Source organism: Loxodonta africana, chromosome 1 (genome assembly GCF_030014295.1).
Source record: "Loxodonta africana isolate mLoxAfr1 chromosome 1, mLoxAfr1.hap2, whole genome shotgun sequence".
In the NCBI taxonomy this organism is placed as follows: domain Eukaryota; kingdom Metazoa; phylum Chordata; class Mammalia; order Proboscidea; family Elephantidae; genus Loxodonta; species Loxodonta africana.
The window spans coordinates 78,063,910-78,088,069 of record NC_087342.1 but is presented as its reverse complement, the minus strand read 5'-3'; the positions used below and the strand labels follow the sequence as shown (position 1 = coordinate 78,088,069).

Here is a 24,160-nt window from a genome sequence, read left to right as displayed (position 1 = left end):
CAGTTTTATCAGTGTGTTCCTTGGCTTTTTCTGCAGTTTGCCTTATTTCGTTTCTGAGGTCATCCCTGATGTCTTGAAGCATTCTGTAAATTATTTTTTTATATTCTGTATCTGATAATTCCAGGATTGCATCTTCATTTGGGAAAGATTTTGATTCTTTTGTTTGGGGGGTTGTAGAAGCTGTCATGGTCTGCTTCTTTATGTGGTTTGATATCGACTGCTGTCTCCGAGCCATCACTGGGAAACTTGTTTTTCCAGAAATTCCGCTGACTGGGATGCTGGCTCCAGGCTCCGAAAACAGTCGCTGCTTCCCCGTATTTGTTCGTTTTCCATCTCTAAATCTGTGTTTGTTGTTCAGGGTTCATAGATTGTTATGTATGTGATCGATTCACTTGTTTTTCCGAGTCTTTGTTGCAAGAGGGATCCGGGGTAGCGTCTACCTAGTCCGCCATCTTGGCCCCGCCCCCCCAATTTTTTTTCAGTTATGTATTTCATAGTCCTCATTAGTTGAGGAAAAATTACTGACTTGTAGAATAAACCCTCGAACTATTGGTTTTGTAGTTACTTCCAACCATAACTAGGAGCTAGTCAATTTAGTTCAACAAAAATGAATTGAACGCCTATGTTTAGTGCAATGTGAGCTGCTACAAGAATTGCACAAATAAGCAAAGCATGATACCTGCCTTTCAGAAAATCTGCATTGTAGTAGGTGAGGGGCGACATTAATAACTGCATTTGTTTGGAAAGTCCTTTCAGTTGTAATAACTGATTTGGTCCATGATAGAGGCAGGACCCAAACCAAAAACCCACTGCCGTCTAGTTGATTTCGACTTATAGCGACCCTATAGAACAGATTAGAACTGCCCCATAGAGTTTCCAAGGAGTGCCTGGTGGATTCAAACTGCTGAACTCTTGGTTAGCAGCCGTAGCATTTAACCACTACGCCACCAGGCTTTCCAGAGGCAGGACATGGGTAGCTAATTACATCTGTTAGCCTGAGAGCAGGTCTCAGTATGTGCAATGTGGTGCAACTGAAGCAGAGATAGAAAGCCTACAGTCATGTTTTCTTAAAGAACCAGAGAACAGAGTTTGGGGCAACTGTATCAACTAGAAAGGTGGGCGGCGGGGGGGCAGGTGAAACTCCCAGAAAGAAGACAACCAGAAAAAAGGAGCTCCAAATTCTACAAATAAACTCTGTTCAAATTTCCCATTGACCCTTGAACCGTGCACGCACAGGGTAGAGTGCAGGCAACTCAGTTAAGGCTAAAGTAACAGCTGAGATTTTATCTGCCAGGCACCACAGGGGTGACAATTTAAGTAAAATGAAGTTAACCACCTTCTTAGAAAAATCAGCTTTTTGGAGGAACATAACAGAATCCACAGACTCTACAACATATTCCCTTTTCCAGAATTCAAGCCAAAATTACCCATGTATGAAGTGATGGGAAAATTTGATCCATATTCAAAGAAAAGAACCAATGGAGACTGCTGCTAAGATGATCAAGTTATCACTTCTAAAGTATTAAAATCCACACAGAAACCTATGTCTTTGGAATATTAGTTAACAGACAAAAATATTTGGAGTGCATATTAGATGTTATCAGTGAACAAGAGTCTCTTTCCTCAAGAAATGTACACTCTAGGGAAGGGGGTTGACAAACAGAAACATAGATAATTGCTTCCGATAAGTGTTATGAGAAAAATAAAATAGGAAACTGTGATAGTAGTACTGGAGTGTGATAAAGGGCTACTGTAAGATAGTCCAGGAAGGCCTCTTTAGGGTTCTAAACATTTGAGATGAGACTTAAAAATGGGTTGGGCAGACTCTAAGATCTGGAAGAAGAGTATTTGGGGCAGAGATAACAGCAAGTACATATCATAAATGAGACAAGCTTGATATGTTTAAGGGACAGATGGCTAGAATGTCTGAACACGGGAGAAAATAAAAGAATAATGCAGGTAGGGGCTAAATCATGTAGAGCTCTTTAGAAAAGGAGTTTGACATTAGATAAACGGCACTGATGTCATTTGATTTACATGTTGAAAAGATAATTCTAGCTACTGTGAGGAGAATGGACTAGGGGCAAAAGTGAAAGCAGAGGGGAAAAAGTTAAACTGGCAAATGTTGTATTATATATATACTTGCAACAATTATAAACAAAACAAAACTGAAAACAGGCACCAGTTAACAGGCCATTATAGTTGTCTAGACAAAAGATGATTGTGGCTTAGATTAGGATGTTGACAATATAGATAGAAGCAAGGGATATTTGTTATGCATTTTGGGGGTAGAACCAGGAGGACTTGGCTTTGGATTGGTGATGGGAAGAAAGAGAAACCACATTATACACCCAAATTTATGGCAGTGCTGTTCAGTAAAATAGGAAGCCTATGTGAAGCAGCTTTTGTGGGAGAAAAATCAGTGTTTTTTCCCACAGACATTTTAAAATTTGAGATTTCAATTAGGCTAACATATGGTGATGTAGAAAACTGAGATAGATGAGTCTGGTATTCAGGGGGAAAGGCCAGAACTAAAGACACAGATTAAAAAAAAAAAAAAGATTTAGGTGTCATCAAATACAGGGTTTGATAAGGTTAGGAACAGATAATAGAGAAGAGAGATGGACTGAGACCAGAGATCTTTCACTTTGCAGTAATCTTCCACTATTCCCACTGCTTCTTGTTTCTCTCCAGTTCTCTGTTCTTAGCTCAGTGATGCTACAACACTAAGTTTCTGAAGTCCAAAACATAGTCTGTAATTATTTTGTTCATGCGTTTGATTAGTGCCCTCCACTTCTAGAGTTTAAGTTGCAGGAACACAAATACCTGGTCTGGTTCACTGTGCTATCACCAAGGCCTAGAACAGTTAGCTCACAGTAAGGACCAAATAAATATTTATTGAATGAATAAATTTTAAAATGACACAAAAATCTGAAGGTATTAACTAAGAGAAAAGAAGAGGTTGGAGACAGGTACGCTCCAGACAGTAGTAATAGCCTGTGCAAAAGACCCTGTTTGAGGAGTAAGCAGGGTACCTTTAAGGAAATCCAGCCTAATATGGCTGGAATGAAGAGATTGAGACTTCCGGATGAGCCTGGAAACGCAGGCAGAGCTTGGAAGCCATATAAAAATTTCTTATTCAGCTTAAGAATATTGGGAAGGTGTTGACAAGTTTTAAATAGAAAATCAGGGGAGTTAGACGATGTGATCAGTTTTCTTTTTGAAAAGCGAATTACGGGCTGCAATGTGAAGTTCAGAATGGAAGCAGGAGACCAGTTAGGGGACTATTGCAGTAATCCATTTGAAAGGGTGATGGTGAAGATAAGAACTATTTTGGAGGTGAAAGTGACAGGATTCAGAGTTGAGTTGACTATAGGGAGTGAAGGAGAGCAAGATGTTATGAATGATTCCTTAAATCTGGCTTATGAAACTAAATGGATAGATGCTGTTCATTAAGATGGAGAACACTGAAAGAAAACTTAGATTAGGGGGAAAATGGCTCTCATGAGTTTGGTCTTGACCATATAGACTTTAAAATATCTTTGATTCATTGCGGTGCAGTGAATTACTTAATATGGCTCTTCTAGCCATAGTCTTCGTAACTCCCACCAAATGACTGGGTGACGCTATGCACATGAGGTAGTAGTGGCTCACCAAGGGGACTGGATAGCTTGCTAATAATGTAAAGAAGGTGGGACCATGCAAATAAGTTGTATGAAACCCTAATGAAGAGATTAATCAGTTTTGCCATCCTCCTAGGCCTAAACGGAGACACAGAGAGAGAGAGAGAGGAGCTGTAACACGGAAGACAGAGAAAGGCAACAGAACCAAGACAGAGAGGGAAAGCTATAACACTGGAGATGGCGAGAAGCAGTGGCAGAGATAGCAGAACCAGCACACTGGTAGGAAACAGCATGGTGGTTGTGCCAACCTGCAAATCTAAAGAGCTAAGGGTCTTCCTAGTGGAATAGGTTGCCTCCGAGTACTTATTGGTGGAGTTAAAAGAGCTTTATAACACTTGCCCGAATAGAGCAGAGGCTAGGCCAAGGGGCCAAGGGCCACGAAGAGGTCTGCTTGTGGCTTGGCTGACAAGAGACTGTCCTAATCAAAGAACTGTATCCTGAACCTGAATTGTAACCTGTTATTTCCCTAATATACCCCATAATCCTGACTATGGTCTGTGAGTTCTGTGTGGCCATTGCAATGAACTACTGAACCCAGCAGAAAAGTAGAGAGTGCCACATGGGAAGGTGCTAGTGTCAGAATTGGTCAAAAGGTTGGAGAGTGGAGGCATGTCTGACCTCAACCACATAGGAATCAGCCTTGGGCTGCTGGTGCAGATAATGATTCTCTTTCCCCCTTGTGAAGTTAGAGGAAGTCAGACACCACCCCCATGCCATTTTTACAGCTGGTGTCAGGAGCCAGATTTGTTACAATGGCTCTAGATTCATGGAAGCATGGAACCTTGTAAGAGAAAGAACAAAGGAGCATGGGAAGTGAAACTTTTAATTCTTAGATGGTTACTTTGGTTGTTGTTACCTGTAATGGTTGAAAGGAAAATAAGAGATTATGCTGCAGCTGAGGGAAAAAAACTGCATCTGGAGTGGCCTGGGGCAAAAGGTTAAATAAACAAGATGATTGGTAGGGGGCTGAAATCTACTGGTTCCACTCAGCCAGAAGCTTGATCCATACGCATGTGAATGGGAAGATAGTCAAGTGGTGGAGAAGAGAAACAGGAATGTTATAAAAGGATTATGTGCTTATTTGAATGTACTATGGATATTGAATGTTCTCCTAGCTAGTGTTGTAAAACAGACCTAAATGTATGATAGAAGAATATTGGGTATTATAGATTATGGAGAGCGTGTAACTCTGCCTTCAGCCAATACTTGACTGGATATGCTAAAAGGGGAACTAGGATTTTCCTTAAAGAAACGCAGGCTGTTCATTTCAATGCAGTAGACCAGAGTATACCTGAACACCACTCTTACCCTTTGGAGTCAGGAAATTTGCATTTGAAAAGAAGCACAGACTCATCGAGCTGCTGAGAGAACAGGAGATGTACATCTGAGGGAAGGACTTATGGAAAAAAAAAAAAACTTTTGCTTTTTGAATTTCCAGCAAGGTTTGCCTTTGGGTGCATTGAGGCAGGAAAAGTCAGTGCTTATCAGAAGAACTTCCAGGACTGGAAGTTAAAGGGAGCTGCCGAAAGTTAGTCAGTTGCAAAAGGACAAATATTATATGAGACCACTATCATAATAACTCAAGAAATAGTTTAAACAGAGAAGAAAATATTATTTGATGGTTACTAGAGTGAGGAGGGAGGGAGGGAGAGGGGTATTCACTAATTAGACAGTAGACAAGAACTATTTTAGGTGAAGGGAAAGGCAACACACAATACAGGAGAGGTCAGCAAAACTGGACTAAACCAAAAGCAAAGAAGTTTCCTGAATAAAAGGAACGCTTCAAAGGCCAGCATAGCAGGGCAGGGGTTTGGGAATCAGGGTTTCAGGGGACATCTAGGTCAATTTGCATAATAAAATCTATTAAGAAAACATTCTGCATCCCACTTTGGAGAGTGGCATCCCACTTTGGAGAGGGGCATCTGCGGTCTTAAACGCTAGCAACTGGCCATCTAAGATGCATCAATTGGTCTCACCCCACCTGGAGCAAAGGAGAATGAAGAACACCAAAGAAACAAGGTAATTATGAGCCCAAGAGATAGAAAGGGCCACATAAACCAGAGACTACATCAGCCTGAGACCAGAAGAACTAGATGGTGCTCAGCTACAACCGATGACTGCCCTGACCGGGAACACAACAGAGAATCCCTGAGGGAGCAGGAGAGCAGTGGGATGCAGACCTCAAATTCTTGTGAAAAAGACCAGACTTAATGGTCTGCCTGAGATTAGAAGGACCCTGGAGATCATGGTCTCCAGACCTTCTGTTAGCCCGAGACAGGAACCATTCCCAAAGCCAACTCTTCAGACAGGGATTGGACTGGACTATAGGATATAAAATGATACCGGTGAGGAGTGAGCTTCTTGGATCTAGTAGACACATGAGACTATGTGGGCAGCTCCTGTCTGGTAGGGAGGTGAGAAGGCAGACAGGGACAGAAGCTGGCTGAATGGGTGCAAAAATAGAGGGTGGAGAGAAGGAGTGTGCTGACTCATTATGGGGAGAGCAACTAGGAGTATATAGCAAGGTGTATATAAATTTTTGAATGAGAGACTGACTTGATTTGTAAACTTTCACTTAAAGCACAATAAAAAATTTTTTTAAAAAAAGGGAGCTGCCAAGTAGACAGCCTGGTATGCTTGCTTGTGGTGACCACCTGGGACCATTCCATGAGCAGAAGTGGGGGAGGTACAGCAATGAAGAGATGGGCTCAGTTTGAACATGTTCCATTGGTGCCTGCTGACCTCTCCATGGGAGCTAGGGATGAAAGACAAGGGACTGGCTGATCTGAAGTGCCTGGAGGTGTGTGAACTTCCGAACCTAAGGCTGATTCCCACTGACCTAGCCCACATGAGGTAGGGATGAGCTGACCAGAACCCGACTGAATGAAGAGAAAGATGTTTGACACCATGTTATCATTGTTGGGTGCTGTCGAGTCAGTTCCCACTCATAGCGATTCTGTGTACAATAGAAGGAAGCGCTGCCTGGTCCTGCACCACGCTCACAATTATTGCTATGCTTGAGCCCATTGTGGCAACCACTGCGTCAGTCCATCTCATCAAGAGTCTTCTTTTTTGCTGGCCCTCTACCTTACCAAGCATGATGTCTTTTTCCAGGTACAGGTCCCTCCTGATAACATGTCAAAAGTATGTAACACAAAGTCTCACCATCCTCACTTCCAAGGAGCACCCTGGCTGTACTTCCTCCAAAACAGACTTGTTTGTTCTTCTGGCAGTCCACGGTATATTCAATATTCTTGGCCAACACCACAATTCAAAGGCATCAATTCTTCTTTGGTCTTCCTTATTCATTGCCCAGCTTTTGCATGATATGAGGTTATTGGAAATACCATGGCTTTTGTCAGGCACACCTTAGTCCTCAAGGTGACTTCTTTGCTTTTTAAGACTTTATAGAGGTCTTTTGTGGCAAATTTGCTCAATGCAATATGTTGTTTGATTTGACTGTTTTTTCCATGGGTGTTGATTGTGGATCCGAGTAAAATGAAATATTTGACAAATTCCATCTTTTCTCCGTTTATCATTATGCTGCTTGTTGGTTCAGCTGTGAAGATTTTTGCTTTCTTTATGTTGAGGTGTAACCCATACTGAAGGCTGTAGTCTTTTATCATCATCAGTAAGTATTTTGAGTCCTCTTTGCTCTCAGCAAGCAAAGTTGTGTCATCTGCATATCACAGGTAGTTAATGAGTCTTCCTGCAATCTTGGTGCTGTGTTCTTCTTCGTAGAGTCTAGCTTCTAGGATCATTTGCTCAGCATACAAATTGAATAAGTATGGTGAAAGGATACAACCCTCACACACACCCTCCTTGATTTTAAACCACACAGTATCCCCTTTTCTCTTTAATGACTGTCTCTTGGTTTATGTACAGGTTCCACATGAGCACAATAAACTGATCTGGAATTCCCATTCGTTGCAGTGTTATCCATAATTTGTTATGATCCGCAAAGCCTTTGCATAGTCAATAAAACACAGGTAAACATCTTTCTGGTATTCCGTGCTTTCAGCCCAGACCCATCTGACATCAGCAATGATATCTCTGGTTCCACATCTTCTTCTGAATCCAGCTTGACTTTCTGACACCATAGATAGCTGTGATTTGGTGGCTTGCTCTGAACTGGACTTTGCTTATGAATGCAGATGCTCAAAGTTCCGAAAGGAACAGAAGATTCTTCAAGATCAAGTAACATGCTGTCTCCTCAGACTACTGGTTTAATAGGGATGGTCTATTTAAACATTGGCTATCTAAAACAGGGAGATAAAGGCATGAAGTGGCTGGCTTACATGCTTTCGTGAGTGTGTTTACGTTAAATGCAGGGGACAAGGGAGAATCCCCACTGAATAGTTTCCTCTTTTCTTGATGGGTCTGGGGAAAAGAGGGTGTGGGAAGATGTTGATTGTATTAGATGATTCAGTTATGAGTGTTGATTGTTAACAGAGTTAATTGGGATAGTAGAAAGTGTAATTGCAGAAGCTGTGTAAGTGTGAAAAAGTGGACTAAGGGGGAGGCACTGCTGGACTGGAGTACAGTTGCCAAACCTTAAGTCCCTTAAAGGTTTTGCTATACTAATACCTTGTGGGACTCAGACCAAGGGAATAATCTCAGTTAAATTTTATCATATGCCGGAAAGGATGAAGCCAAGATGGCTTTTGGAGAACCTGATCAGATAGAATGGACACCTGCAGCAGACCTGAATGGCTGGTACCTGAGTAACCTACCCTTAGGATTCTTTGCGCTACTGCAGGACTAATTGTTAATGACTCTTTTGGGCTGGTAAAATGATTGGAAGGGGGAAGTTAATGCTTCAAGTATGAAAAAGCCAATGGCTAGAAGAGCCAGGGGGTGGCCTGAAGTGCAATGAATTACTTAATATGGCCTTTCTAGCCATAGTCTTTGTAACTCCCACCAAATGTCTCGGTGGGACTATGCAAATGAGGCGCTTGTGGACCACCAAGGGGCTTGGATATCTTGCTAATAATATAAAGAAGATGCATGGCACCCTTGTTGGAGTGGGACCATGCAAAAAAGGTATATGGAACCCTAATGAGGGTATTGGTCAGTTTTGCCATTCCTCTAGGCTTAAAGGAGACATAGAGAGAGAGAGGAGCTGTAACACAGAAGCCAGAGATAGCGCCATGGGACACAGGAATTAGGAGATAAGTGTGTGACAACTGCGGTGGGGCTTGCTGACCCACAGAGCTAAGAGGTGTAACACTTGCCTGAGTAGGCCCCCAGAAGGACCCAGTGGCAGCAAGGTCCCAGCAGGGCCCAGTAGCAGAGGGCAAGAAGCTGTCCTGATCAAAGAACTGCGTCCTGAGTTGTTCCTGTTATTTCCAAGTTAATCCCGATTCCAAGTTGTGCCCTATTACTTCCCTAATAAACCCAGTTAACTCTGAGTTCTGTGAGACATTGCAGTGAATTACCAAAACCAAGCAGGAGAGAAATTACTGAGGGGAGGGAGAATAGTGGATGCTAGTGATGATGGAGTGGTATAGCGGTTTGGAAGAGTTGGACATTTGGGACATCTTTAACCTCCATCTCATAGAAACCAGTGTTGTACTAATCCTTATAAAAGAAATTATTCATTTAAGTAGCACGCCAGGTTTTACAATGAAAAGCAACAAACCCTGCTATGCCACTTAATACACTTCATGATACTCCTGAGGGGCACTTTTTCTATCCCTGGCTCTCCTAGTGGTTACCTCCATACCACTACAAAACGCGCCTCTGTTACTGTTTTCTGGATTACTTAATCTAGACTTTGTGCATTGAATTCTTGCTATATTAGATTGAAATTTAAGTCTTGTACAAACCACTGCCATTGAGTCGAGTCCAACTCAAAGCAACCCTGTAGGGCAGAGTAGAACTGTTGCATAGGGTTTCCAAGGAGTGGCTGGTGGATTCAAACTGCCAACCTCCTGCTTGGGAGCCATAGCTCTTAACCACTGTGCTACTATTCTCAGTTCCTCCTTTTGTCATTTGGGCAGGGGAGGAAGATTAAATTTTTGATCATTTTTTAAACAAGGGTTTATTTAGCACATACCCTGGCAAAATCATAGTATATGCCTACTTGTTGCATGGCTCAGTTTATGTTTAACAGCCTGGACATGTCTAAATATTCTTAAACCTTTTCATCAGTCTATGCCATATACCTTAAAGATAGATCAACTTCTTTACCTGAGCAAAGAACTGTATTGACATTCATAAATTAGATGGAAATTGTTTCTTTAAAACACCTAGTCATGGACTCTCCCATTAGAACTGTGGATAAGAAGCAAAACATTCTACGGTCTCCATGTGAACTCTGAAAGTCCTTCCTTTATTGACATAAGGTACCTGTGTTTTCTGCCATATATTTTCTAGAAGCTCACAATTCACATCCTAAAACCTTGTTTGTTTTTGGCTTCTGGTTTCAAATCTGTAAATGAAAGTATTCTTTTATAATCACTAATGATGATCTAGAGCTTAAAATTAGTCTTTTCTTACCAGACTTAATGGTCTGACTGAGACTAGAAGGACCCCAGCAGTCATGGTCCCCAAACCTTCTGTTGGCCCAGGACAGGAACCATTCCCCAAGACAACTCGTCAGACATGGATTGGACTGGACAATGGGTTGGAGAGAGATGCCGATGAGGAGTGAGCTACTTGCATCAGGTGGACACTTGAGACTATGTTGGCATCTCCTGTCTGGAGGGGAGATGGGAGTGTAGAGGGGGTTAGAAACTGGCAAAATGGTCACGAAAGGAGAGACTGGAAGGAGGGAGCGGGCTGACTCATTCGGGAAAGAGTAAATGGGAGAATGTAGTAAGGTGTATATAAGTTTATATGTGAGAGACTGACTTGATTTGTAAACTTTCACTTAAAGCACAATAAAAATTATTAAAAAAAAAAAAATCCAGGTAGACTGCCACCCGAAAAAAAAAAAAAAATTAGTCTTTTCTTTCCTAACATGAGAATTAAAAAGTTGGCTATGTGTTAAATAAGGACCCCTGGTGGCACAATAGTTAAGTGCTTGACTGCTAACCAAAAGGTTGGTGGTTTGAACCCATCAGCCGCTCTGTGAAAGAAAGACCTGGCAATCTGCTCCTGTAAAGATTACATCCTAAAAAACCCTATCGGGAGTTCTCTGTAACATGGGGTTGCTATGAGTTGGAATCGATTGATCAGCACCCAACAACAACATCAATGTGTTAAATATTATTATATTGAATTTAGGTACTAACATTTTTCCAGACAAGAAGTATGGGTTCAAAATACAAAAATGTCATTTGACAACAATTTTTTCAGTACAGTTTCCTCTGGGTCCCATGCATAGTTTAATTTTTTAATGCTTTCATGTCTAGCTCTGATTTGCTTTCTACCCAGTGTGATAATTTTTAAAGAAACTGATTAGCAACCATAGTTCATAAGAAGATTATACATAGTAATTCCCTTTAGTAATGGCACCTCAGTGTAGTTTTTAGTTTGTGTGTTTATATTTTGAGTGAAGTTGAACATCTTTGCAGATGTCTGAAGTTTGCTAGCATTTCTATTGTCAACTGTTCATTTCTCTTGCCAATTTTCTCTATTACTATTTTCTTCCCAGTTTTTAGCAGCTCTTCATGTATTAGGGATGTTAGCCCTTTGTAATATGTTGCAAACTTTTTTCAGTGTGTCATTTGTCTTTTGACTTGTCTAGTGATGTGTTTTGACAAACAATACGTTTTGTTTTTATGTAGTCAGATTTATCTTTTGGATTTTGAATCACGGTTAGCTAAGGACTCTTCACTCCCAGGTATTAAAATTTTTACTCGTTTTCTCCTAAACATGTATAGGTGCGTTTTTTACATTTAGATCTAGGATCCATTTGAAATTTATCCTGATTGTAATGTATGGTGGGAGATATGAATACAATTTTATCTTCCAGCAAATGACTGTCAGTTGTCCCAGTAAAACTTACTTATAAGCCCTCATTTCCCCATTGATTGTAGATAACACCTTCAACATTTACTAACTATCCATATGTACCTGGGTCCATTTCTGAACATTTCCTTCTCTGCTTATGCATAGATATCCTACTCTTTTAATTACAACAGCTTTATAATATGTTCTAATAATTGATAGGCTGCCCTTCACCATTGTTTTTTCAGGGATTTCCTGGCTATTCTTACTTTCCCATATGAATTTTATAATCAATCTAACCTTGGAACAGTATGTGTTGGTATTGTTATTGGGATATTATAGTTACAAACATATATAGGGAAGATTGACATCTTTATTTAGTTTTTCTATCCAAGAACTGTACATGACTTTGTTTAAATTCACACTTGACCTTTAAGAAGTGTTTTAAGGTTTACTCATATAGATTTTACACATTTCTTAAATTTATTCCTACGTATTTTATCTTTTTGTTGTTGTTATTGGAAACATGGTCTTCCATTTTATCTTGTAAATGATTATCACTGGTTATGTGTATACATAAGGGCTATCGATTTCAGGGTGTTAATTTTATATCTCACTACTTGACTAAATAATCTTTTTAATATAGTTTCCCCCAGTGAAGTCCGTTGGTCTTCAGGTGTATAATCATACCGTCAGAGCATAAAAGTGAACCTCAAGACCATTGTTGAAGGTGGGAAAAGTAGGCACAAACCAGCAGGTTATCCCTTGAGGAGTGTATATAGAAGAGGCCATGTCCTTTGCCGCAGTGAAGCTCTGTTGAGTAGGGAAGGCCTCAGGAGACCACCCCTTTGAGGTACTGCAACCTCACAGATGCAAAAAGCCAAATATAAGTGTGAGTGAAGAGTGAACTAAAAAACCTGTTGCCTCAGATGATTTGGAGTCATGGCAACACCACGTGTTACAGAGTAGAACTGCTTCACATAGTTTTCTGGGTTGTAAAAAAAAAAAATTTTTTTTTTAATCTTTTACCAAAGCAGATCACCAAGCCTTTCTTCCGTGGCACCACTGGGTAGGTTAAAACAGGCAACATTTACTAATTGAGAGCAAGCTTCGCAGATGCAAAAACCCAAATGAAAGTGAGAGGGAAGAGTAAAGGATTTCTCTATCTTCACATCCTCTCTCCAAGCGTCGACCACCAATAGAGTTGCGGAACTCGGGGGAAATAGCGGAGTAAATGGGCGGAGAAAAAGAAAACAATTCCGTTAACTGCTGGCCTAAGAATCCCCAGCGGTCCTTTTGTGTAGACGCGAGGAAAAACCACTGAGTTGAAAGCCTCCTTCAATCCCCACTTCCTAGAGCTCCCGCGGAAATGCGCCACTCGCCGGCAGAGCGAGCTTTTCGTCGGTATTGCCCGGCCGCTTCCGGCCTTTGTGGGTCGCTCTTGGAGGGTTCCGGGCTCCGAAGGGACTGGAGACCTCAGCATTTCGCCCTGTAGGAGGCAGTCCTTGGCTGGCTCCCTGGGGCCGTGGGTGAGCGAACCTGTGCTCCTGGCCAGGAGGAGAGGGCGCTGGGTGGGACTGCAGTTGCCGGGCGAAAGGTTGCTGCGTTCCCACGGCCTGGGCCCTTCAACCCAGCCGAGGCAGGTGCGGGGTGGGCTCCGGTCTTCCCCCACCCCGCTCCGGTCTTCCCCCACCCAGGTGGGGCCGCAGGACACTCCTGTCTCAGAGACCATCTCAGAATAGGGTGTATTCATGAGTGGTCCGCTCCGGGTCTCTGCGGACAGTACAGTTGTGTGCCCCAAATCCTCTGGGCTTGCCTTGGGCCGTGTTCTCTTCTCCTTTTCGACACCTCTGTATGTTTCTTACACTCCTAGCTCACAGACGTTGACCGGTATCCTAAAGAACCTGTCCTGGGCCGGCCTGGCAAGCCACAGAATGCAAGGGCAGAAGAAGGCCTTAAAGAGCAATGTCTCCAGACTTTTCACTTTATTAATGAAGAATGAGGAGAGGAGCATAGAGATTAAATTACGAAGAAATAAATTCATGTGACCCTGCTGCTTTTAGGGCTTCATGGTTCCCCCTATACACACATCTGGGCATTAAAAAAAAATTTTTTTAAAGGCACCAGCTAGGGATGCACCAGCCTTTTATTTATATTACTTGCATTAAATGTTTATTTTATTCCAATTAGTTGTTCTTTATTTTAGAACTACATGGAAATAGGTTTCCTACTAAGTCTCACTCTTTCTTAAAGGGCTGAAATAACTTGGCTCTTGCAGCTTTTAACCTAGAGGCAGATTTTCAAGGCTCATATTTATATTCTTAGAATTACCAGTGTTTATTTAAGATATAGTTTGTGTTAATAATGATGGCTTATTCCTCCAGTTCACCCAGGAAGAAACTTTCCAGGGAATATAGTAATTGAAACACTAGTACAGCTTTGACACAGCTATGATGGAACCTGCTTGGACTGTCCCGGCCCCTGCAGACCAGGATGAAGTTTTGGAAGTAAAGATAGAGAAGGAGGAGGAGGAAGAATATAAGTATACCACCAGAAGGGATCAGAGGCTGCAAAAGAACAACTCCCATAGCAGAGAGGTCTTCCGACAGTACTTTAGGCAGTTCTGCTACCAGGAAACATCTGGACCCCGTGAGGCCTTGCGCCAGCTCCGAGAACTTTGCCATCAGTGGCTGAGGCCAGAGACCCACACCAAAGAGGAGATTCTGGAGTTGCTGGTGTTGGAGCAGTTCCTGAGCATCCTGCCTGAGGAGCTCCAGGCCTGGGTGCGGGAGCAGCATCCGGAGAGTGGAGAGGAGGCAGTGATTGTGCTGGAGGATTTAGAGAGAGAGCTGGATGAGCCAGGAGAGCAGGTGAGAAAAAAGATGTGGTTTTTGTTTGAGAAAAGATACATTGTGGACTTCTAGGCCAGAATGAGACACAGGGTTATTTCACAAAGCCTCGTTTTCATTAAAGTATTAATTAAAAGATGATGAGATTAAAGCCACTATTTCTGGGGGCTAGATGTAGCAGCAGAGGGGAAAGTTGGTGGGAAGGGGCAGGGCAGGGGACTCATGCTACTTTGAGTAGCAGAGGCCTAGTTAGGTTGGAAAGCTGAGTTGTGAGTAGAAGAGTTGAAAGTAGAGTCCAGGACCTTGAATATCAACCTTTGGAGTTTAGATTTTATTCTGTACGAAAGAGATTCTTAATCTTTTTCCTTGCTTATATTACTAACTCCAGGATGTGAAAAAGGACCAAATTATGTAGGACCTTTTCGTTTTGTTTTAATATTGATAAAAGACAGTGGTTCTCAAACAGTGGTGATTTTGTACCCCAGAAAGCATGTGGCAATTCCTAAGACATTTTTGTTTGTCATAAGTGAGGGGTGCTATTGGCATCTAGTGGGTACAGGCCAGGAATGCTGCTAAACATCCTACAGTGCACACAGGACAGTCCCATACAACAATGAACTATCCAACCCAGAGTGTGGATAGAACCAAATTTAGGAAATCTTGGCATAAGGTGTACAAAACATAGTTAAATAAAAGCAGTAAGATAGGATGTGTAATCTAGCATTGGGGTACAAAATAGACTGCAGAAGTAAGGAGTATGTGGCAAGAATTCCTGAGTTTGAGACAGAGCCATGTAAGAGTAACTACAAAGGATGAAACATGTCTTAGGTCATAATTAACTGGAAATGATGACAGATTAGATTTATAATGAAGGAAGAACAAATGGAGAATTCTTTACCAGGCAGCCTATTCTGGGCTAAGCATCAGAGATTTCAAGCTTGAAAGACTAGTGTCATGGAAACACTCCTAAAAACACTGTAGTTTGGGGGACATCTAGCTTAGGTGGCATAACATATTCTATAAAGAAAATGTTCCACATCCTACTGTGGTGAGTAGCAGCTGGGATCTTAAAAGCCTGTGAGAAGCCATCTAAGATGCATGTACTTGTCACATCCTCACTGGAGCAAAGGAGAATGAAGAAGCCCAAAGACACAAAGGAAAGATTAGTCCAGAGGACTAATGGAACACAACTACTACAACGTCTACCAGACTGAGCCCAGAAAAACTAGATGGTACCCAGTTACCACCACTGACTGCTCTGGCAGGGATCACAAAGAGGGTCCCAGACAGAGCAGGAGAAAAATGCATAACAGAATTCAAATACACACACACACACAGAAGTCCAGGCTTGCTGGTCTGACAGAGACTGGAAAACCCTGACCTCTGTACACCCTTTTAACTCAGTACTGAAGTCACTACTGAGAGTCACCCTTCAGCCAAAGATTGAACAAGTCTATAGGGCCAAAACAATAGCATACTTGGGAGACATGCTTCATAATTTCATCATGTATACGAGACTGATGGGCACACCAGCCCAAAAGCAAAGATGAGAATGCAGGAAGGGACAGGAAAACTGGACATAAGAAAGCAAGGAGCCTGTGGTGGAAAAGGGGAGACAGTTGACACATTGTGGAGTTGGCACCCAATGTCACAAAACAATTTGTTATTAACTATTTAATGAGAAACTAATTTGCTGTGTAAACTTTCACCTAAATCACAATTTTAAAAAAAGATAAGAAAAAATGTCTTTGGGGGAAGTTGGATTGGGGAACAGTTCATTCGTTCAGCAGATATTTATTAATGTCTATTTTGCACCAGGCATCCATCTAGGCACTGGGGATGCAACACTGAGCAAAGCATAGAGGGTTTCTGGTCTCCTGTAGAGTATGGTCTACTGTGGAGAGACAGACAGGAAACAAAATAACAGACATATAACATGTCCGTGGTGATAAATTCTGTGTGGAAATCAACAACAATAAAGCAGAAGAAATAGTGAACATAGTACAGGTTGTACTGTTTTTGATAGGTCAGGGAAGGCTTGACATTTGGGGCAGATAGGTGACATTTAGACCAGAGATCTGAATTAAAAGAACAAGCCATGCAGCTGTCTAGGATAAGAGTGTTCAGACAGAGAGAATAGTGAATGGAGAGGTCCTAAGGTGAGGATTCACTTGTCATGGTAGAGGAAGAGCAAGGAGGAGATGGAGTCAAATAGGTATTGGGATCAATCATGTAGGGACTTTGAGGCCATTATAAAGATGTTGAATCTACTTTCTCAAAGTAGAAGGTCATTGGAGAGTTTTGAGAGGAGGAGAGAGATAATCTGACTTAAGTTTTAAAATAATCACCCTCAATGCTATGTTGAGGAAGTTCTACAGTGGGGGAGGGGAGGCAAGGGAAACACAGGGGTCAAAGGTAGAAGCTGGAACAGCAGTTTGGGAGGATATAGCCATAACCAGTAACCCAGGGAAGAGATATTGGTGGCCTGGACTAGAATAGTAGCAGTGGAAATGGTGAGTTGTGATTGGATCCTGGATATATTTTGAAGGTAGAGCTTGACAGGATTTGTTTTCATACAGCATGTAGTATGTGGGATGTGAGAGAAAGTGAGCAATTAAGGATTATGCCAAAGTTTTTGGTCTGAACATCAGGTAGAATGGATTTGTCATTCTTTGAGGTGGGAAAGATTGGGAGAGAAGTAGGTTAGGGGTGAAGGGACTGGAATCAAGAGTTGGGTTTTGAATGTGTTAATTTTGAGATGCCTATTAGAATCCAAGTGGAAATTTGAGCAAGCAGCTAGATATAATGAGCTGGAATTCAATGAAGATGTCCTGCGTTAAAAATACAAAATTGGGGATTGTAATCAAGCTATAACACCAGATGAGATCATCAAAGGAGTAACCAGCAATGGCAACTGAAGAGTGGCCAGGGAGATAAGGGGAGAACTAGAAGAAAAATGGGATACTTAGGTGCAGGCAAAAGTAATTTGGTTTTAAAAATGTTGAGTTTACAATGCCAACCAGTCCTCTCTCTAGAAGCATGCCTGGGGCAGCTAATAGAGTTGACAGTTTGATTTCTAAGGCCCAGCCAGATAACCAGGGATAAAAGGCAGAGCTCACTGTACTGGCTTTTTTCTTTTCCCCCTTTTCTCTTAATTTGAGATATCAAAACATCTATTTCTATACATCTGAGCTAACATTCTGCTGATTCTGTTTCCTAGTCCAGAGGCAGAGGTTAAAAAGTAAAACCACGTCAGGAAAATAGAGGCAGCGTATGGCAATGACGTCTGACTTAAACATTTAGCCATGGAACGGGGGCAGGCAAGGCGGGGGGAGTTATTTGGAGGGCCTGCTCTATGCTAAGGCCCCATTCTTGGTGCTTCACATACATCGTATCTTATAATGTCAGACAGATTAAGCAACTAGTCCAGAGCTACTAAACTAAGAGACAGAGTAACTTGACTGAATCCAAATCCCTGCTTTTCACAGTGCCATTCTGGGGAGACCTATTATTTTTCAGTGCAAGAGGGAACGGGCCCATGGAGGAATGGGAGTCACAGAGTGGCTGAAATTGCTGAAAAAAGAGTTAATTGAGGGAGCAAGGGTCAGAGGGAAGTTGAAAGAGGTGGGATTGAAGGCATATGTAAAGTGAGCCTTGAAAGTAAGAAGGGAAGGAAAGGAGATGAGGGTAGAGATGGGTAAAATGAAGGATGGATGAAGAAGTAAACTCTGGATAGTTGTTAGGTCAGATAAGTAAGAAATAAGATTATCTTCTGAAAAGTGGGATGAGGACCTCAGAATTGCGAAGACTATTGGGAATAGCTTCTGGGGTGAATAGAGATTTCTCTCCTTTCTTCATTTCTTCTTTTTCTTCAACCCTCTTTTCTTTTTCTTTCTCCTTTGTTCCCTCCTTCTTTATCATTTCCCTTTACTTATCCCTTTCCCAGTTCTTCTTCCTATTTATATTTCTCTTCTTTCTGCCTGTTTTTAACCTCCTTTTCCTTCCCTTCTTTCTCTCTTTGCTTTTTCCACTTCTCTGAGCATAAGACAAAAATGTAAAAGTGGCACAACAAACATACATTAGGATTTAAGAATAGGAGAACTTGCTTCCAGCTAGGAAAGGGACGATTTCTCAGAGGAGGTGGCTTTTATGTTGATCTTGAAGTATGAGTAGGATTATGACAGGCTGATTTCTGGGAGGAAGATCATTCCAGGCTTCAGAGAGCTGGGTATGGGCCTTTCTCCCCACTGCCATGAATAGGATACCTTTTGTTTTCTGTTGTTTGAGGGAATCTCTCGGTTATATCTCATTTTCCTCAGGTCTCAGTCCACACTGACGAACAAGAAGTATTCTTGCAGGGAATGGCACCTCTAGGAATAGAACAAGAACCCAGCATGTCCCTTCAGTCCATGAAAGCTAACCTAAAGTGTGAATCTCCTGAACCCAAAGCCCAACAGGAACAAGGTAAAGAAGAAAGACCTATCTTAAGAACAAGGGGGAGACATGGCTTACAGGACATTTTGGGCTCTTTTGTAGCAGATACTCTCTATGATCATTTAAAGACCTCTAGGAATCTGATGGCCTATACATAGACTCTCACCTGGTTTGCCATTCTTCAAATATTCTTCAAAAAGAATATAAAGATTCTTCTTTCTCTTTACGTTTTTCCAGTTTTAGTTGTATTTTACTTGAGATCTTCAACTCTATGGCAGTGGGTTTTCTGGCTTTTGGTTTATCATTATCTTCCTTGGTACTGACCTCCCTGCTATTTTTAGCCCTTATCCTACCAGACATTACCACTATCTTCCCTTTGACTATATCCCTCCTCTTCTATTAAAAAGCTGTTGCCCATGATGTCTTCCACTACCTCTCAGATGGTTCAGGGGAAAAAAAAATTGTGTACACCTGTAAAGAGAAGGAATAATAAAGTAGATATGGCAGAACATTAAAAGTTGGTGAATGGGTGAGGACTTTGTATCTTCCTTATCACTATTTTCTCTATATTTTTTTCTTTTTCATTTAATTTATTTAAATAGGTATAAATGCAATGGTTTAAAAACAAAACTTTAAAAGTTATCCAATGAAAAGCATCTCACCCAATTCCCCAGCCATCTAATTTCCTCCCCCCACTCTGAAACAGTTTGTCACTATTATTAGTTTCTTGTGTGCTCTTTCCGAGATTTTTTAAAAATGTATATACATTTTTCATATTGACACATATTTTTCTTCTCTTTTCACTCAGATGGTAGCACTTTTTATTTTTAACGGCTTCTTAGTATTAAAATGTTCAGATGTACAACGCAATTACCTTAGCCAGTCCTATGCAGTGACTTTTAAGTTGTCTTCATTGTTTTCCTATTACAAATACTACTTCAGGGAATAGCCACGTATGTGAGTATATCTGTACTATAAATTCCTACAGTGGAATTAGTAGGTCAGAGAACGTATGCATTTATAATTTTGATAGATATTGTCAGATTGCCCCCGTAGAGATTTTTAATTTATGCTTATACCAGCAATGTGTGCTATCTATTTCATATACATAATGTTGTATCGAACTGATTATTCAAATTCAGTAGGTGAAAAATTATTTAAATCTCATTACTGTTTAAATTTGTTTTTCCCTTATGATGACGTGGAACCTTTTTTCTTACATTTAAGAGTTTTTGTATTTCCTTTACTGGAAATCAATTTTTCTTTTGTCCACTTTCTCTTGGGTTGTTGGTCTGTTCCTTAACAATTTTTGGAATGCTTTATATTAGGTCCACCCTGTATTTTAATGCCACTTTATAGTCATACGGAACCCTGGTGGTACAGTGGTTAAGAGTTCAGCTGCTAGCCAAAAGGCTGGCCGTTCCAATCCTCCAGCCACTCTTTGGAAACCCTATGGGACAGTTCTTTTCTGTCCTGTAGGGTTGCTATGAGTCAGAATCAACTTGACAGCAGTGGGTGTGTGGTGTGTATATGGACATACAGAAACTCTAGGTTCTTATTTTATGTGTTTTTCATTTGAAAATTGCCATTGTTCCCTAATGAGGTGGTTGTTTGCTGTCACAGGCAACTGGGTAACATTTGTAATTCCTTTGTAGTTTCAGATGTTGAGACTGAAAATGAGTACAGGAATTTAATTCTAAAACGTGAAGTTTCTGAAGAAGTGGAACCGTATGGGGATATATCAAGCAGATTTGAAAGTGAGATGGCTGCTGGGTTTGGGGAAACCCATGAACCTGAAGAAAAACTAGAAAATCCTTCTGGATACTCGCAGGAAGATAAACAGCCCACATGTGATGAGAATGGAGTAGATTTGACTGAGAACTCAGGTCTTACTGAACAACAGAGAACCTGTCCTGGAGAAAAGCCTTATGAGTATGACAGCTGTGGAAAAGCCTTCAGTCAATATGCACACCTCATAGAACATCAGAAGATCCATACTGGAGACAGGCCCTATAAATGTGATGAATGTGGAAAAACTTTTCGTGGGAGAACTGTGCTTGTTCGGCACAAAATAATACACACTGGAGAGAAACCGTATAAATGTAATGAGTGTGGCAAAGCTTTTGGCCAGTGCTCAGCTCTTAATCAACATCAGAAACTTCACACAGGAGAGAAACACTACCACTGTAATGAGTGCGGCAAAGCCTTTAGCCAGAAAGCAGGCCTCTTTCACCATGTCAAGATCCATACAAGAGACAAACCTTATCAGTGTACTCATTGTAATAAAAGTTTTAGTCGGCGTTCAATACTTATTCAGCATCAGAGAATCCACACTGGGGAGAAGCCCTACCAATGTGATGACTGTGGCAAAGCCTTCAGACGGAGGTCGTATCTTAGTAAACACCAGAGAACGCATACTAGGGATGGTCCCTATAAATGCAAAGAGTGTGGAGAATCTTTCAGGCAAAACTCAGCTCTTATTGAACATCAGACTGTCCACAAAGGAGAGAAATCTGTTCCTGTGTTATGACTCCAGGGAAGCTGTCTCACAGTGCAGACTGGAGAGAAGTACTATTCTGTTATGATCTGGAGCAAAACTTTAGTCATTATTGCTATAAAGAAAGCTCAGATATTTTATAAAGAACCACTATGTGCTGTTCATTTTATTAGTGCTGTGGGGAACCAGAAGCATAACACCAGATTTCTTTTCTCAAGCAGTTTACAACCTAGTTTGGGATATGTAAGATCCACATATTTAGTTAAGTAAGGACTATAGGACAGTAGAATTGAAAGGACAGATGACTGTTGCCCAGGGTGATCAGGAAAGATTGTATTGAGGTAAAGGGTTTGATAGGCAGATTTTGAAGGTAAAAAGGAGAAAACTTTAAGATACAAATATAAGCAGAGGCAGAAGTGCATGTGGTTTGGAAGCATCAGTGACAAGATAGTCTACCTTAAGTAGTTCAAATTGGGAAATTGATATCATTAAGGTTGGTGTCTTGGTGTCTTAGGCTGTGCTCTCTAGAGAAGCAAAATCAGTGAAGCGTGTGTGTGTAAATTATCTCAAGGGAATGACTCATATGGTTGTAGAGGCCAGCAAGTCCCAAATCCAAGGGTCAGACATCAGGCTGGAGGCTTCTCCTAACTCACATAGGCTGCAGGGGCTGACAAACCCAAATCAGCAGGTCTAACAACAAGCTGTTGGCCCATGGGGCTATGGAAGCTGGTGAATCAGGTCAAATGATAGGCTGCTGGCTCACAGGGCTGCATAAGCTGGTAAATCCCAGAATCAGCAGGCTGCTAGCTCAAATCCCAAAACCAGAGGTCAGATTATGAGCCAGATGCAGAATCCAGCGCGAGAAAGAGAACGTTGCCAGAGCATTCATATATATTGGGTGCAGGCCACACCCTCAAGAAAACTCCCCTTACTTGAGCAAGGTGATAACTTGAGCAAGGTGGTGATTGAAGTATGGTGGTGACTTGACTCAAGATACACCCCACACTAATCCTGCCTCATTAACATGTAAGGGTTTATGATTTATAATGCATAATTACACAACCCCACAAAATGGAGTACAATCACATAATACTGGGAATCATGGCCTAGCCAATTTCACACGTAACATCAACCATCACAGTTGGAAACAGCCTGGGGACAGACTGTGGGAGACCAGTAGTTTCACTTAACTATAAAGCAATTTGATACAAAACAGTTTACTCATTTAATTCCTAAAATACCTCTGTAACTTGAAATTATTCTCCATTTTACAAATGAGACACTCATGGAGATAGTGACATGGGTTTGTAACTATCACACAAAGAAAAAGATCAACTGAAATGCAGGTCTCTAACTTCAAGTCCTGTGCATTACACCAGTGATTCCCCAACTTTAATGAACATCTGAGTTACCTGTGGAGCTTGTTTAAAATGCCTAAGTCCCACTCACAGATACTGTGCTTCAAGAGGTGGGGGTGGAAGGTGTGTGTGAGAATCTTCCTTTTCATAACTCCACAGTTACCTGATGTACTGTGAAATTTGAGAAACATTGCGTTAAATCACAGCTGCCACCATTGTCTGTGAAATAAGGAAGCCTGAGCACAGAAGGCCCTACAGGGGACATTGCCACCAGCTTTTTAGAGTGAAGCAGAGAATTAGGTAATCATCATGCCTGAAAACTAGGGCTTCAAGATGGTCTTTTGATCTATTCAGATTTAAGTGTTTCCAAAAACAGACTGACCTACATTCCAGGGTTCTCAAGGGTCTTCTCAGTGCAGGCCTTGTTTATTTAGCTGGAGGAATGCTAGTGGTCTTACCAGCTTTACCCTACCTTTCTTCCTTAACTCTTTCCTTATAGTTATCATTGTGTTCTGAATTTTCTAATAATTACTATTGAGGACTGCTTTAAATTTTTGGTTCACATACCTTCTGGAGCATGTAAAATACCCCTCAGAGATTAATGATTCTACCTCTTAGAGCTTCTGGAAAACAAATCAACCAGCAACGGGTTGACTTTTCCTGTTCTACTGAGTAAAAATTTCTGCTTTGGATGATGGTTCTTTCAGTGTACAATAGGCAAGCCACATAGAAAGAAGTACACATGGTTTGTATATCTTTTATTTATAGAAAATCATGCCTAATCCCTTCTGAGATGTTCTCTTATTTCCTTCCCTTTCTCCCTTGCCATAGGAAACCACAATTTCTGGGACTGCCTCCTCAATCCCACTTCTACCTAACTCCAGAGCTGCCTTCTCTCGTCTCTATCTGATCAGTGGGTTTGAAGTGGTGAGACAGTGACCAAAGTGGAAGGGGAGAAAGAAAAGAAGGGTGATTTCCTTTTTTGCTCTAATAAGTACTACTCATAACTACCTTTCTACCCAGCCCTATGTGTTTATTTCATCTTCTTCCCACCCCTATGACATACTGTACCCCATTTCCCTAGTCTCTGTGTTTCTTACCCCTCTATCCGTAACCCCCATACAGAACATCAGAATATCATCACTGGCTTCGAACTGAAAGAGTCTCTAGTCCTATAGGAATAGATTAGTTCCCAACTTTCAAAAAATTATTAAGTATGAACACATTTTCCCATATAAATGTTAATGGTATTGGAAACACTATGGGGCAGTTGTACTCTGTCCTATAGGGTCGCTATGAATCAGAATCAACTTGGCAGCAACTGGTTTATGTGTCAAATTGGCTTTTGGAGTTGGAATTGATATGGTTGCTGTGGAGAAAAACACTGAGTTCACAGCATAGAAAAGCAAATGAATGTTTGAAAAATAACTCATTTATAAATCA

General features: G+C 41.3%; 1 protein-coding gene across 2 annotated transcripts; it reads left to right on the top strand.

Annotated features, from left to right (window-relative positions):
- Positions 1-11,638: 11,638 nt before the first annotated feature.
- Positions 11,639-23,839, top strand: LOC100666875 (zinc finger and SCAN domain-containing protein 12-like). 2 transcript variants are annotated; one of them, XM_023540241.2, is made up of 4 exons: positions 11,639-13,108; positions 13,453-14,449; positions 18,748-18,892; positions 20,518-23,839. In XM_023540241.2, the coding sequence occupies exons 2-4, from the start codon at positions 14,030-14,032 to the stop codon at positions 21,390-21,392; spliced, it is 1,440 nt and encodes a 479-aa protein (XP_023396009.2). In that variant the 5' UTR covers positions 11,639-13,108; positions 13,453-14,029; the 3' UTR covers positions 21,393-23,839. The 2 variants fall into 2 exon arrangements, with proteins under 2 accessions (XP_023396009.2, XP_064138449.1); XM_064282379.1 differs by lacking the exon at positions 11,639-13,108 and having other exon boundaries at positions 13,125-14,449.
- The last annotated feature ends 321 nt before the right edge of the window (positions 23,840-24,160 follow it).

What these genes read in the sequence shown, in the direction of transcription:
- LOC100666875 (XM_023540241.2), top strand. Translation starts at nt 14,030, where the DNA reads ATGATGGAACCTGCTTGGACTGTCCCGGCCCCTGCAGACCAGGATGAA. An exon ending in TGGATGAGCCAGGAGAGCAG is followed by an intron (nt 14,450 to 18,747) that starts GTGAGAAAAAAG and finishes CATTTTCCTCAG; the next exon opens with GTCTCAGTCCACACTGACGA. An exon ending in CAAAGCCCAACAGGAACAAG is followed by an intron (nt 18,893 to 20,517) that starts GTAAAGAAGAAA and finishes ATTCCTTTGTAG; the next exon opens with TTTCAGATGTTGAGACTGAA.